The sequence below is a fragment of the Gigantopelta aegis genome, chromosome 10 (assembly GCF_016097555.1).
Source record: "Gigantopelta aegis isolate Gae_Host chromosome 10, Gae_host_genome, whole genome shotgun sequence".
NCBI lineage: Eukaryota > Metazoa > Mollusca > Gastropoda > Neomphalida > Peltospiridae > Gigantopelta > Gigantopelta aegis.
This window is the reverse complement of record NC_054708.1, coordinates 52,139,379-52,154,634: the sequence shown is the minus strand read 5'-3', so window position 1 is coordinate 52,154,634 and position 15,256 is coordinate 52,139,379. Positions and strand designations below refer to the sequence as shown.

The 15,256-nt window shown below is 37.9% G+C and overlaps 1 protein-coding gene across 1 annotated transcript in view; it reads left to right on the top strand.

Moving 5' to 3' along the window:
• LOC121384275 (transcription termination factor 2-like) overlaps positions 1-13,113 on the top strand; it is a 44,931-nt gene extending 31,818 nt beyond the window's left edge. The window contains exons 20-24 of the mRNA XM_041514592.1: positions 3,345-3,498; positions 5,578-5,660; positions 6,222-6,296; positions 10,168-10,251; positions 12,565-13,113. Coding sequence (XP_041370526.1) covers positions 3,345-3,498; positions 5,578-5,660; positions 6,222-6,296; positions 10,168-10,251; positions 12,565-12,625 — 457 coding nt within the window. The 3' untranslated portion in view covers positions 12,626-13,113. The remainder of the gene's footprint in view (positions 1-3,344; positions 3,499-5,577; positions 5,661-6,221; positions 6,297-10,167; positions 10,252-12,564) is intronic.
• Positions 13,114-15,256: the final 2,143 nt, after the last annotated feature.

The following is a 15,256-nucleotide window of genomic DNA, read 5'->3' as shown; positions in this document are numbered from 1 at the left end:
CCTTTTCCTGACCCTACCCTAAAATATTTTTTTTACAAATATGACCAACACACGATAAAACAACCTACTTAAACCTAGTGCTACATTGAGCAGCCCTTGTCACTGATATTTGTCACACCTGTGGTAATGTTAAATAGCATTTTTTGTTAAAAACATTAAAAAAATTATTGAAGTTGAAAATTTTAGCAATGGTACATACATTGCAGTGCCTACATTTTGTATAATGCAATATTTCAGTTTCCCAAAATATTTATATATGATTTAGTTTTAAAACATTAATAAAAGTCTTGGAATACATAAATTACACATGTTTATAGCTATTTTATAGAAGAATCCAAATAAATGAAAATAGTTTATGTAATTTATATATTAAAATGACTAAAACAATTTTTTTTACCCTCCCCCCAATGAAAAAACTAGTTCTTTTTGAATATTTGTAGAATTTGTATTTCATTTCCCTATGCAATGTAAAGTGTTTAGGGGAAATATGATAAAATCATCCTCATTTGTACTTTCACCATAGTCTAGTAGTCTGTACATATTAGTGTAATTTATTGGCAGTTTATTTGCCACACACATGTAATTTGGCAGTGTACATGTATTTGGACAGTTTCAAACCAGTAAATCCAGAATAGCCTTTTATAGCTTTGTTCTGGAGCATGCAAATTCTAAAAATATCGGGCGAGACTATTTATGCAATAGGCGAACGTATTGGTCTATTCAACATTAAAAACAGGGGGAAAAGTGCAGTAATAAACTCTGTATTGTATACTAGTATAAACAGATTTTATAGCTATACCATCAAAGTTTTTTTTCTGTCTTGAAACAAATTTTATATAAAATTTTATATTGAAATTATTTTCCGACATACTTTGTAATTCACCCGAAATAAAACATTCCTTTCTTTTGTTCAAACTATTGGGGTCCCTGTCTGAGCGTTCGAAGAAGGAAGAAAGGAAAGGATTTATTTAACGACGCACTCAACACATTTAATTATGGTTATATGGCGTTAGACATATGGTGAAGGACCACACAGATATTGAGAGAGGAAACCCGCTGTCTTCACTTCATAGGCTACTCTTTCAGACTAGCGGCAAGGGATCTTTTATATGCACCATCCCACAGACAGGATAGCACATACCACGGCCTTTGATATACCAGTCATGGTGCACTGGCTAGAACGAGAAATAGCCCAATGGGCCCACCGACAAGGATCGATCCCAGACCAACTGTGCATCAAGCAAGCACTGGGCTATGTCCTGCCCTATTCGAAGAATAAGAATAAGAATAAGAATAAGAATACTAATTCTCCAGTACAGCATAGAGGCTTCCAAACTCCTCTGGTGTAGCTGTGCATACCAGCCTGAATCTTAGAGAAATTTAATTTTCTTTAAGTTGTATGACAGTGCTCAAACTTAAAGCCGCACACCCTAGTTCCATCCGGCGAAAATAAATTATAATTTGGTTAATCTACAAACCTGTAACACACTTAGATCACGTTTTTATCAAATGGAGTGAAAAAGCAGGTTTTATATCTATAAATACCATTGGAATCCCCATGTCCCAATTGCTTGAAATAATTTTGAAAGTTTGTATTCTGATGTCACCGGTAGATGTCGCGCGAAGCACAAAAATGCCTACGTCACGACAAATTTCACAGACTTGGGGTGCGTTCTTTTCACCTCTCCTGGACATGTTCCAACTGTTCTGTCCTGGTTGTATCCCCTCTCCAGATATCGTAGGACTTAGCAAATTATTGGTTTTAAGGGTTTGTAACGTTTTGTATTGAGATACTTACTTGTCTGAACTTTATTGTTACTGAAAATGTTCACGAACTGTGAAGAAAAATCTCACAAATGAGCAACAACAAATTGGATGTTGAATGCGCGAACCGTGCACGAGAAAACTAACCGAACCAAAATGATAACGGTCACTTGGTATACCAACGTCTGTGACATTGAAATGGAAATATCCCCTCTAAAAATAGATTAGACCTTGTCTGCTCAACGTTTTTTTCTCAAACGTGCGTCCGTTTTTCAGAAATACGAAAAATGTATTTTGTGGTATTACAAACACCAGGATTACCAAAAAACACTTCAGGTGAATGGAAATGTATATTCTAAATAATAAACGGTAAGTAAAGTGCAATTTTATTTGTGAAAAAATGGGTTTAATATCTAAAAACAATGCCGTAATGGTTAACAACTAGCCATAACTAGGGTGTGTCCCTTTAAGAATTTGTTGCCACAGGCAAAATACTCACTCATGTAATTTTGAGTCTTCCTTCACCAATTTTAAACTATTAACCTTTGGAGCAAATATAAAGATAAAAAAATTATCCCTTCCACCGACTGCAGTAATTTTTATCCATTGGCAAAAAATACCCCATTGTTTAAAGCTCCAGGGCCCGTGCTTATAAAACTTTTAGAGTGTAGACTCAATCTCAAATGACGTCACACACATACAACATGTATGGCGTTGTCATGACATTACTGTCTCAGACTCTATTAGAGTCTCGAGTCTAGACTCAATCTCAAATGACGTCACACACATACAACATGTATGGCGCTGTCATGACATTACTGTCTCAGACTCTATTACAGTCTCGAGTCTAGACTCAATCTCAAATGACGTCACACACATACAACATGTATGGCGCTGTCATGACATTACTGTCTCAGACTTTATTACAGTCTCGAGTCTAGACTCAATCTCAAATGACGTCACACACATACAACATGTATGGCGCTGTCATGACATTACTGTCTCAGACTCTATTACAGTCTCGAGTCTAGACTCAATCTCAAATGACGTCACACACATACAACATGTATGGCGCTGTCATGACATTACTGTCTCAGACTTTATTACAGTCTCGAGTCTAGACTCAATCTCAAATGACGTCACACACATACAACATGTATGGCGCTGTCATGACATTACTGTCTCAGACTCTATTACAGTCTCGAGTCTAGACTCAATCTCAAATGACGTCACACACATACAACATGTATGGCGCTGTCATGACATTACTGTCTCAGACTTTATTACAGTCTCGAGTCCAGACTCTGAAGGTTTTATAAGCACCAATTCAGATTGCAAGTACAGCAGTTGCTATCGGTTCCCTGTTTTAGTTCGAGCCCTGGAATGTCATACAATGGTAACTAATGGTAGTCACAGAACTGTTCCCTGTTGTTGAGATAATTTACTTATTGTACCAATAAGATAGATAAAAGTAGGGGTACAAGATTAGTGTCTGTTTCAGTCCAGCAACATATCTTAACATTAATAAACTTGAAATCGAGAAAAATCTTAAATTGTTATATGTTTGTTTGTGCTTGCAGTGTGATCGTGTCGCAGTGGACCAAAATGTTGGATATTGTTGCTCACCATCTGGAGAAGTTGAACATCAAATACAGCGTAATTCGAGGCAATATCCCTCCCAAGAAACGGACGGAGTTGGTGGACGATTTCAACACCAACCCAAGAGGAATTGAAGTCAGTTTGATTTAAAATAACACATTTTATTGTACACTCACATTTTAAATTAGCAGATTTTTTTTTAAAACTTTATCTGACCTGAAACTAATGGTCTAAACATCCCAACAGCCATTATTAAATGTTTATAAACAATGAAAACGATCCACGTTTTCTACATTTTGTTATGAAAACTTGTCTTCACCATGAGTAAAATACAGTTGAGCTGAAATGGGACTAGGTGAGAATTTACAAGCATTTTAAATAAAATTTACCTGCCTCGTTGGCGTGGCAGGCCATCGGTCTACAGGCTGGTAGGTACTGGGTTCGGATCCCAGTCAAGGCATGGGATTTTTAATCCAGATACTGACTCCAAACCCTGAGTGAGTGCTCCGCAAGGCTCAATGGGTAGGTGTAAACCACTTGCACCGACCAGTGATCTATAACTGGTTCAACAAAGGCCATGGTTTGTGCTATCCTGCCTGTGGGAAGTGCAAATAAAAGATCCCTTGCTGCTAATCGGAAGAGTAGTCCATGTAGTGGCGACAGCGGGTTTCCTCTCAAAATCTGTGTGGTCCTTAACCATATGTCTGACGCCATATAACCGTAAATAAAATGTGTTGAGTGCGTCGTTAAATAAAACATTTCTTTCTTTTTTTTAAAATAAAATTTATAAAATTTTGTATTGCAAGGTAATCTATTTGCTGCTCTTTGGGGTGGGACTTGCTTGATGCGTGGTTGGTCTGGGATCGATCCCCATCAGTGGGCCCATTGGGCTCTTTCTCGCTCCATCCAGTGCAACACGACTGGTACATCAAAGGCCATGGTATGTGCTATCCTGTCTGTGGGATGGTGCATATAAAAGATCCCTTGCTGCTAATCGAAAAGAGTAGCCCATGAAGTGGCGACAGCCTGTTTCCTCTCTCAATATCTGTGTGGTCCTTAACCATATGTCTGACGCCATATAACCATAAATAAAATGTGTTGAGTGCGTCGTTAAATAAAACATTTCCTTCCTTATTTGCTGCTGTTTTAAAACTTTTTTTTTTTAATCCTACTGCCCCATTTCCTTCTCTCGTTTGACTTTCATCTCATTTTTTCCTGATCTGGGAGCTCTTATCTTTCAACTTCTTTTGCTGTCCACCTCCACATCCCAGTCAATGTCTCTCCAAACTTACCAGGCAACAATACATGGGAGTGTGAAGACTGAAATACCTCTTGGGTTTGTTTCCTTCAAAAGTCTAGATTTTAGTGCTGTCTGCTGTCTGCTCTTGCCCTTGTTCACGGGAACACCATACTTATCAAGTGCCTGAAACGTTTCCCAGGTTTTCTGTCTAATATCTTGACATTTTAATCAAATACCTATATTTTATATATTGGCCTTTTGCAATTAATTATCAACACTTTCCATGAGTGTTCTTATTACACTGGGTGGCTATGTTAGTCTGGTATTAATGTCAGCATACATTTTTAAAAAGTCAAAACAACTGTTGATGTATATACAGTGAAACCCCTCAAAACTGGACTGGAATTCCATCAAAACTGGACCCTCTGTAAACTGGAATTCCCTCAAAACCGGACCCTCTGTAAACTGGAAACCCCTCAAACCGGACCCTCTGTAAACTGGAATTCCTCCAAAACTGGACCCTCTGTAAAGTGGAAACCCCTCAAAACCGGACCCTCTGTAAACTGGAATTCCTCCAAAACCGGACCCTCTGTAAACTGGAAACCCCTCAAAACTGGACCCTCTGTAAACTGGAATTCCTCCAAAACCGGACACTCTGTAAACTGGAAACCCCTCAAAACTGGACATATTTCATAGTCTCTTTTTAAATATTATTACAGAACAGAACCTCTCTAAACATGACACCTCTCATAACCAGACCTTTTACTAGGTCCCATGGGTGTCTGATTTACAGCGGTTTTACTGTAGTATGTGCAAAATCAACTGTTTCCACATACATTACATATTTTGGGAACAGTGACGGAATGGCTAGAAGAGAACTCTTGTACACTTGTAAAAATGTTGCTGTAGTTGTTGCTATAGTTGTAGTTGTACTAGTGTTTTTAGTGTTGTACATTTATTGTTGTTTTGTTCAGGTGATGCTGGTATCACTCAAAGCTGGTGGTGTGGGTCTCAATCTTATTGGAGGAAATCACCTGTTTTTGCTCGACAACCACTGGTATGTACACATAGTCAAACCGGTGTTAAGCACCCACCAAAGGCAGTATAAAAAGTTACCTTTTAAACAGGTGTCTGCTTAATACAGGTCATTGTTGTGTTCACTCTACGAAGTTTAAAGTGAGATACGAATATTGCTTTTCCCATGGCAGTTAAAATTTAACATTAAATTTGTTGTGTTTAGATCACTTTCTCACAAACTGTAAGTCCTAAATCAACCAAACTTGGTTTATAGTTATACCTGTCTGGTTTATCTGTCTGTTAATCTGTCTGTCTCACATATAGTTTTCCAGATGTTTTTCTCAATGCCTCGAGATATTGATCTGAAAGTTTGTATATAGCTTTATCATGTGCTGTTACAGACCAAGTTTAACTTTCATGGTGATTTTTCACAGAGTTATGGCCCTTGGATTTAGGAAACATTTTTTACAAATTGGGCCCGGTAGTGGATGTACATTACTTTAGCAGTACTCTCAGAATACTGGTTTTGACTCATAGTTAATGCTATAAAATCTGATTCCAATAACCACCTACTTTGATTTATTTGTTTTGTTTTGTTTAGGAATCCCGCGTTGGAAGAGCAGGCTTGTGATCGGATTTATCGTGTTGGCCAAACCCGCGATGTCTTTATTCACAGGTAGATAACTCTCGTTTCTTGAGTATTTTATTTATAAAACAGGCATTGAAATCAGCATAGAGTGTGCTAACCCGTGTATAATTTACCATAAATTACTAGCTTGGCAACCTACAGTTTACAACCCATTATCAAATTTATAAATCCCATTGTTATTATTATATACTGTAAATCAGAAAATGTTGGCGAGCATAAAATATTCGCGAATTTAGTGAAGCCATAAAAAACGCTAACATTTCATGACTCTAAATATAAACTAAAGTCAGATTAAAACAAAAATCAAACAAGTCTTAAAACATATACATATTTAATAACAATTTGAATTAATCAACTGTGAACAATTAAATTGGATTTCAGAACCAAGGCAAAGAAAAAGTCATCATATATGCTATGTAAACTACCGTTTGTGGCACAATAATTCAAACTATTGTCACATCTGATCCTGTGTCGCAGCAAAACAAAATAAAATGTCAGTATTATGAATACAGTCTTATAGTTTCGTGTTTGTAACTTTTAGCAATAAAGACACATAATTGTGGTTAAACATAAATTAGTTCTGTCATAGAAAACAAATCCATGAAAACGAATTGTTACGGGCTTGGTGACCACTGATCACCGGTAAGCTCAACTGCACTAACAATACCGGCTTTTATTCAACCTCTACGAAGTGCATCTCTGTTGTTTCGCAGCTTGTCGAAACTTTGCACCAACCAGTTTGCATGTAGTGGTTTTAAAGTTGATAGCTTCAGATCCAACTTTGGTTCTTCCACCCCACTCTCTAGATCTTTCTCAACGTATCTGGCATACCAGTCTGAGAAATGTTTTTTCAGACTTTCCTTCAACTCACCATTTCCCAACAGATCAAGTGGCTGTAATTCACCTGTACACCCAACCGGGACGAAAACAGGACTAGCGTTAATTTCTCTCACCCTGTCAATTACGCTCTCTTGTCAGTGGGCTTTGAACACGTCAAAAATAAACAAGGCAGGGTAATCGACTGGCAATCCAAGCTTTTACCTTGTTTTTCATAGGTAGGGATCAATCACAAAGTACCGTAAGTACCGTAGCATTGATGCAGTATTCGACCAGTGATTAGCAGTGTGGAAGATGTCCCAGTCATCAGGAAAATTTAAAATTTGGATGACATCTCTCAGTCTTTCCTTGGTACAGCAACTGAGGGGGAACAAGTGACCCATCCATAGCACATCCCATGACAACTGTTATTTGGTGTTTGTCTTCCAGTCCAACAATTTCAACTTGCTTCGACCCCTCTTGCTCTAAAGTCCAGTTCGATATGTGAACAATGCTAACACCTGTTTTATCGAAATTCACTATCAGCTCCTGGGGGATTTGTTTTTCTGTCACAACTTTAACAATTCGATCCAGAAATGTTGTTTTGATTTCTGTGAAATCAGTCGGCATTTTTCTTGCTGCTTTCGTTCTTTTGCGTTTGACCAGTCCTAAACGTGACAAGATTGAATTGGCCCATCCTTGTGTTACCTCTATAGTTCCACCATGTTCTTTAAGCAAGCCCCTGTTTCGTTGGGAAATCACCCCTTTCGCTGTCGCCATTAAAATTTGTCGATTGGCAATACCACCTATCAGTCACACAGCTCTGATTCTGTCAGTAATTGTTTGTTAAAAGTTCTGGAGCATTGGCGGACGACCCAATTTGGCTTTCGGTAGTGCTACGATTTCTTCTTCTGGGTTGGCCTTTCTCACTTTTAAGTAAACACGTTTCATGTTTCTTACAGTACTTTCTGAAATCTTATTCAATACAACAGAGAAATGTCGGGTGGCTTTAGTGTTTCCGTTTTCAATTGCATAGCTAGCAATTTTTGCCCTCTGTTCATCATCATAGTTTTCATAAGTTTCTCTCTTTCGTTTTCTACCTGTAGCACCATTTAATGGTTTTAGGACCTTCTCTAGCCTGATCTTGTGACAGACAGGAGTCCTGGACCCGGTTCAGGAAATTTTATCGTTGGGGTAGCACGTTTTAACCAGTTGTACATCTTGCCGACTTGCTGTTCAACAGTAAAATAAAAGAATGGTAGTCGGGAATTGGGACACATTTACTAACAACGGTATAATGATCATTAACACTAAATCATTGTTTTCTTTATTTGACAAAGTGGAATAGTACCGGAGCATAGAATACTAGTACGTCTCAGTGGAAAAACAGCTTACGACCCCTGTATGCACAATAGACTACTCTGAAAACACGTTTTCATTGGACTGATTATGTGTGGTTGTTTCATCAGCGATTAACTGGACAACAACAGGCTATAGATTATGCAAGAAATACAGCAAAAAATACTAATTAGTTTAGATGTATAACACTGTAATGTTTTTATTAAAATTAAGGGTGCGCTCCTTTCACCTCTCCTGGACATGTTCCAACTGTTCTGTCCTGGACAGCGAAAGGAATGAGTTTGGAACAGGAAATTACTTCACCAACATGGCTGCTTCTGTTGAGGAAATGGCTGCTGCAGCAATCATGATACTTTAATCGGAATAAGACGACAGTGATGATGATACTCCATCATTGACCATGTTGACTATGCTACAATGTTTGAAATAATAAATTTGAGATATTTTTTATAAAGCGCAATTAGCCTACATTTGCTATTCGGCGCCGTACCGGTCACAGGTTTAGTTTTATTTAACGATGCACTCAACACATTGTACGGGTTCAGTACGAGTGCCTAACCTATTGTTATTAGCAATTAGGACGGAAGGAAGGAAATTGTTTATTTAACGACCCATTCAACACATTTTATTTATGGTTGTATGGCGTTGGACATATGGTTAAGGACCACACAGATATTGAGGGAGGAAACACGCTGTCGCCACTTCATGGGCTACTCTTTTAGATTAGCAGCAATGGATCTTTTATATGCACCACCCCATAGACAGGATAGCACATACCATGACCATTGGCTGGAATGAGAAATAGCCCAATGGGCCCACTGATGGGGATCGATCCCAAACCGATCGCACATCAAGCGAGCACTTTACCACTGGGCTACGTCTCGTCCCCTATTAGCAATTAGATTAGCACCTTTTATTGTTGTTATTATTATATTATTATTATTATTAGTATAGTAGTAGTAGTAGTAGTAGTAGTAGTAGTAGTAGTAGTAGTAGTAGTAGTGGTGGTGGTAGTGGTTGTGGTGGTGGTGGTGGTGGTAGTAGTAGTAGTAGGTTAAAGTAGCAATGAAAACGTTTGTTGAACTAATAATTAGAATACATTTGCAAATCAATTTTAAAATATACTAATGAAATTATAAAGTAACACAAATCAACAGCACCCTCCCCCCGCCAAAAGGACGAAAATGTAAGGGGTTTTGTGTCTTACTCTATTTAAATAATGGAAACAATATAGCTTGTAAACCAACCCCCCCCCAAGGTTGTATTCCCTCTTCAGATATCGTTAATTTGCAAAATTATTGGTTTTAAGGGTTTTGTATTGAGATACTTACTTGTCTGTACTCTATTGTCAATGAAAATGTTCACAAATTGTCAAGAAAAACCTCACACATGAACAACAAATTGGATGTTGATGGTGCGAACTGTGCACGAGAAAACAAACCGAACAGAGTTGGAAGCTTAACGCAGTTAGGTTCGTTGACAATATTGTTATTTTCAAAACACTTATATCAAACCAAACTGAAATTATTTTCAAAAATATTTTTGCAGGAGGATGGGACCTTTTGCTAAATTTTAAGTTCGCTAATATTTTCTGATTTACAGTAATCCCTTTACAGGCTTTGTAAATTTGGCCCTAAATAACTAATTAGTTTTTTTTTTAAATCGTACCGGTTCTTTTGTTAATACATGATAAAGAATTACAGTAGATATTTCTTATTTTTAGATTTCTATGCAAGGACACAATAGAAGAAAAAATTGTTGAACTTCAAAAGCGAAAACTAACCATTGCCAAGAATGTACTGACTGGGTAAGTAAAAGATTGGAAGACAACCTCTGCAATTGCCCGCGGCAATCGCCAAGAAGTATTTTTTTGCTTTGGACTATATTTGTTTTTTAAAAGATGCATTTTTTTCCTTATTATAAAAAATAAAATATACTTTGTGAACTGAAAACATTAAAAGTAAATATTAAAACGGTAACTGCACAGTTATTACTAAAGTATCTGAATCTCAGCTCCATCAGGCATGATCAGAAATATATGTAAATTACCAATCCAAAGTTCAACCAGCAAACGTTTCGCTAACGTTTGCAAACTATTTGATTGGTTTCTGACGTGGCCATTTGGTTTACCGTGAAGCACATAAACCAGTCTAGCGGATGTTTTTCTACTCGATCTGGTTGAACTCAATCCAGCATTAAAGCGAGTTCCAACTAGGTCATTGCACTTTGTGGACTGTTCAAAGCACGTGCAGTGCGGGGACCACTGGATTGCAAGGGCGTGACAGCTTATACATTGTTGAACTGTGGTTATGGTGCGTTACAGGTGTTTTATTTAACATATACTGCTACAAGGCGCTTTAAGTATTATGGTCAGCCTGATGAGATATTTGTGGATATACATATATAAAGATAGTCTCGAAAGTTTAAAAAAATGTTCCAACATTTATATTGACAAAACATGCTACTCTGTCTTGGTGCCGCGTGGCCTAATCATGAAAACAAACAAACTTACTTTACCGATTTACTTGGGTTTGAAAGGGGGATTCGGTCTTTCTGACAGATTTTTTAACATAAATTATGCCGCTATTAAAGAACGTTATTTAAATTTTGCATTGCTTTAAATATATTCTGACACTTTGATATAATATAATTAAAAGATAAAGATTGAAGTAGCACGTCAATAGGGATGCTGTATATGATAAATTGTCATCCCCTTACAACCCCATTGTTCTTAATCGTGCATGTGTAATTCGCATGTTAACTGTTATGTCACTTTCAGTCGATGAATACAGCCACTGGTATGAATGAATCTTACAGCATATTGATAAACAAGCAAATAAACTCATCATTCAAATTTACTTACAATCCAGAGTTGCAAACATGTTAACAGTAAAATAGTTTCGCGCAGCAATTTTTTTCGCCGTGGTCACTTTCTTAATTGCAGGGGATGGCAGATATAAAGAGTAAAACATTTTGTACCATTTAACTTTTATTTTTTTCAAAGTTGTATGAAATTTCCTTTTGAAGATTCAGCATCAGAAGTCTTTGTTTTACTCTTTAGACCTGTTTTTTAAGGGTTAGTAATTACTCCCATGCCTCTTCGCACTTTCAACTTGAAACCGGCCTCGGTTTGCGTTGTGTCTAGTCATTGGTCTACAGGCTGGTAGGTACTGGGTTCGGATCCCAGTCGAGGCATGGGGTTTTTAATCCAGATGTTGACTCCAAACCCTGAGTGAGTGCTCCGCAAGGCTCAATGGGTAGGTGTAAACCATTTGCACCGACCAGTGATCCATAACTGGTTCAACAAAGGCCATGGTTTGTGCTATCCTGCCTGTGGGAAGCGCAAATAAAAGATCCCATGCTGCCTGTCATAAAAAGAGTAGCCTATGTGGCGACAGCGGGTTTCCTCTCAAAATCTGTGTGGTCCTTAACCATATGTCTGACGCCATATAACCGTAAAAAAAATGTGTTGAGTGCGTCGTTAAATAAAACATTTCTTTCTTGCAACTTGAACTGCATGGTGTGAGAAATGCAAAACAAAATCTGCTCCTGGATGGGCAGGATGTAGCCCAGTGGTAAGGCGCTCACTTGATGCATGGTCGTTTTTTGGATCGATCCCCGTCGGTGAGCACCACGACTGGTATATGAAAGGCCGTGGTATGTTCTGCTCTGTCTGTGGAATGGTGCATATTATAGATCCCTTGCTGCTGATCGGAAAGAGTAGCCCATTGCGTGGCGTGTTTCCTCTCTCACTATCAGAGTGGTCCTTAACCATATATCCGATGCCATATAATTCTAATTAAAATGTGCTGAATGTGTTGTTAAATAAAATATTCCTTCCTGCCTGCTCCTGGAAAACAACAAACTTACAAGATTTGGAATTTTAAAAATATCTCCTAGTTACATCTAAGGCACATGCTCAGTCTCTAATGATATCACATGCATACAATTTGTATGGTGTTGTCATGACATTAGTGTCTCTCAGACTCTATTAGTCTCAAGTCTAGACTCTAAAAGTTTTATGAGCACCAGGTTTCTGGAATTTTTCAAATATTATAGATTGTTTGTTATTGTTGGGAAATATATTTAATTGTTGTTATTTTGTTTCTTCCATTCACAGGTCTGGTGCTAGCAGTCAGAAGTTGACATTACAAGATATGAGGATGTTGTTTGGTGTTTGATGTGACTCTAAAGCCTGTCATACACTGTGCAATACTTTGTGATGAGAACACTCTGTTGAAGCAAGCAGGCTTTTCAGTCTTGTGTTATCCACAGTGTGGGTGTTTATAACTCATCTCTGCGACTAAAAGCTAGTAAAGCAAGTTTGGTGCTCCTGATGAAAAATTGTTATGCAAGATTGATGTTCTAGTCATTCATGGCTACAACTGGAAGTGGGCAGAATAGGCTGCAGTTATCTCCCTTCATCTTCTAAAATACAAAAATGTGTTCTTTTAATTCAACAGACACTACTGCAACCTTGGCAGTTAAGAAAATTACCAAGGCAAAAAAATATTCCTTGGAAAAAATTGTTTTTACTTGCAGTTTTGCAGTTAATATGTAAAAGAGGAGTTTAATTTTAAAGTATTGTTAAAAAACTTAATTAAATAAGGAAAATGACACAGGAAATTGAATGTTCCAAGACGAAATAAATGCTGTTGAAAATTGAAAACACTGTGGGGATCTCCTTTTCGTGGATTCTTTTTTGTTTAGCTAGACAACAGCTTAAACTACTCGGGCTCTAATCAAGAATTGAAAAAATATGAGAATAGACTTCTCCCTTCCCAGTTTGACAGAAGATATGATAACATCTGACTAGGAACGGTTCAGATTTTATCCAGTTTGGGTGTTTATATCACATGTGGTACTAAAAGTAGAGAAATTAATACCAAATAAAGTAAATTGAGTTAACCCTATTCTAGCTTGAATCTTTTTTTCTGCCTATCCATATTTTGATTTTTTACCGGCCTCGGTGGCGGCGAGGCAGGCCATCGGTCTACAGGCTGGTAGGTACTGGGTTTGGATCCCAGTCGAGGCATGGGATTTTTAATCCAGATACCGACTCCAAACCCTGAGTGAGTGCTCCGCAAGGCTCAGTGGGTAGGTGTAAACCACTTGCACCGACCAGTGATCCATAACTGGTTCAACAAAGGCCATGGTTTGTGCTATCCTGCCTGTGGGAAGCGCAAATAAAAGATCCCTTGCTGCCAATCGGAAGAGTAGCCCATGTAGTGGCAACAGCGGATTTCCTCTCAAAATCTGTGTGGTTCTTAACCATATGTCTGACGCCATATAACCGTAAATAAAATGTGTTGGGTGCGTCGTTAAATAAAACACTTCTTTCTTTATATTTTGATTTTGAATTTAGTTTCAAACCAGACATTTTTGGCTAAAGTGGTGCAATACTAATATGTTAAGCCTTTCCACATAGTGCGCACAACACTTTCAACAGTTTGTGCATGTGTCTTTAAATCTTACAAATGTGAAAAAGAAAAGGAAGCTGATCCTTCCGACTGAGTGTGTTTGGTTGAATCCAACACATCGACATAAAAGGATTGCTTAAAGTGACCAACCTTGTTTTGAAACACCATGGCATATTTTTCGCTATTGATAATTTAAATAAGACATTACAGTTTGTAGGTAAACCAAGGCTTCTAGATTATGGTAGTCCCACTCACATGGCTAGTTATTTTCAATGTTGGGCTAGTAAAGAACTACTGTGGCCATGCCCGACGGCTAGTGAATTTTTTGGGGTCCATTGTTGCAGTTGTCTATTTTGTAAATATGAATATCCTGCCCCAACCCTAGTGTTAGTGTTTTTAAGTTATATATTTAGGTGACATATCTGATTATTACTATTATTTAGTAAACTTTTATTAATTTAAAGAAATATAAGGACTAGTGAATTTTTAATTGTGGCTAGTAAATTTTTTAAATCACTGATCCAGTGGACTTTATAAAAATTCTAGAAGCTCAGGATAAACTAAACTAAGTGTCCATTTTGTGGGTTGAAACGAGGATCAGTGACTTTAAATGACTTCACGTTATTGCATCATTAAATTTACCGTATATTACCATAGTTACCTGAATAATTTTGGAAAAAATATTACAAACTGGATATTCAATACTATAGGAGCCGGTACTGGTCTGATTTCCGATGGCTTAACCACGACACCAGTGAAGCCGGTGTATTAATTAATATAACATGTATCTGGTGAAGTGTGCAATACAAAGTAAACTGTGAACGATGGTTACCAACGGCTGCCAAAAGAATCACCTGCCTCCTACTAACACCACTCTTGCTATTCACGTTGGTCGACAAAACATCTTTTTCCGGAAAACACCATATACGGTATTGAAGCACAAGTGGAATGTGATTCGTTGTGAACGTCTTCTCATAGTGACTACTAAATGAAAACTCAAACTGAAACTCAAAATAAATAAATGCATTTTTATGAACAGCTTGTGTCCATTTTAAAATTTCTGGTGCGTTGATCTGCCCAGAGAACAAGTGTACGTTGAGCATTACAGGCCCGTAGGTGAGGGGGGGGGGGGGGGGGGGGGGGGGGGAGAGGGTTGTGTACAGTCTGTAGGAACAGTGAATGAATGAAAGTGTTTAACGACATCCCAGCACAGCATGGAAATACATCGGCTATTGGATGTCAAACTATGGTAAATGCAAAACATCAAGTCTAGGAACAAGGCAGATTTGTATCTTTATTTATGTGTGTGTGTGTGTTGGGGGGGGGGGGGGGGGGGGGTAAGTTGTATGGGGCGGCCCCGGGCAAAACGTATTTTGTGTTGATGGTGTGATT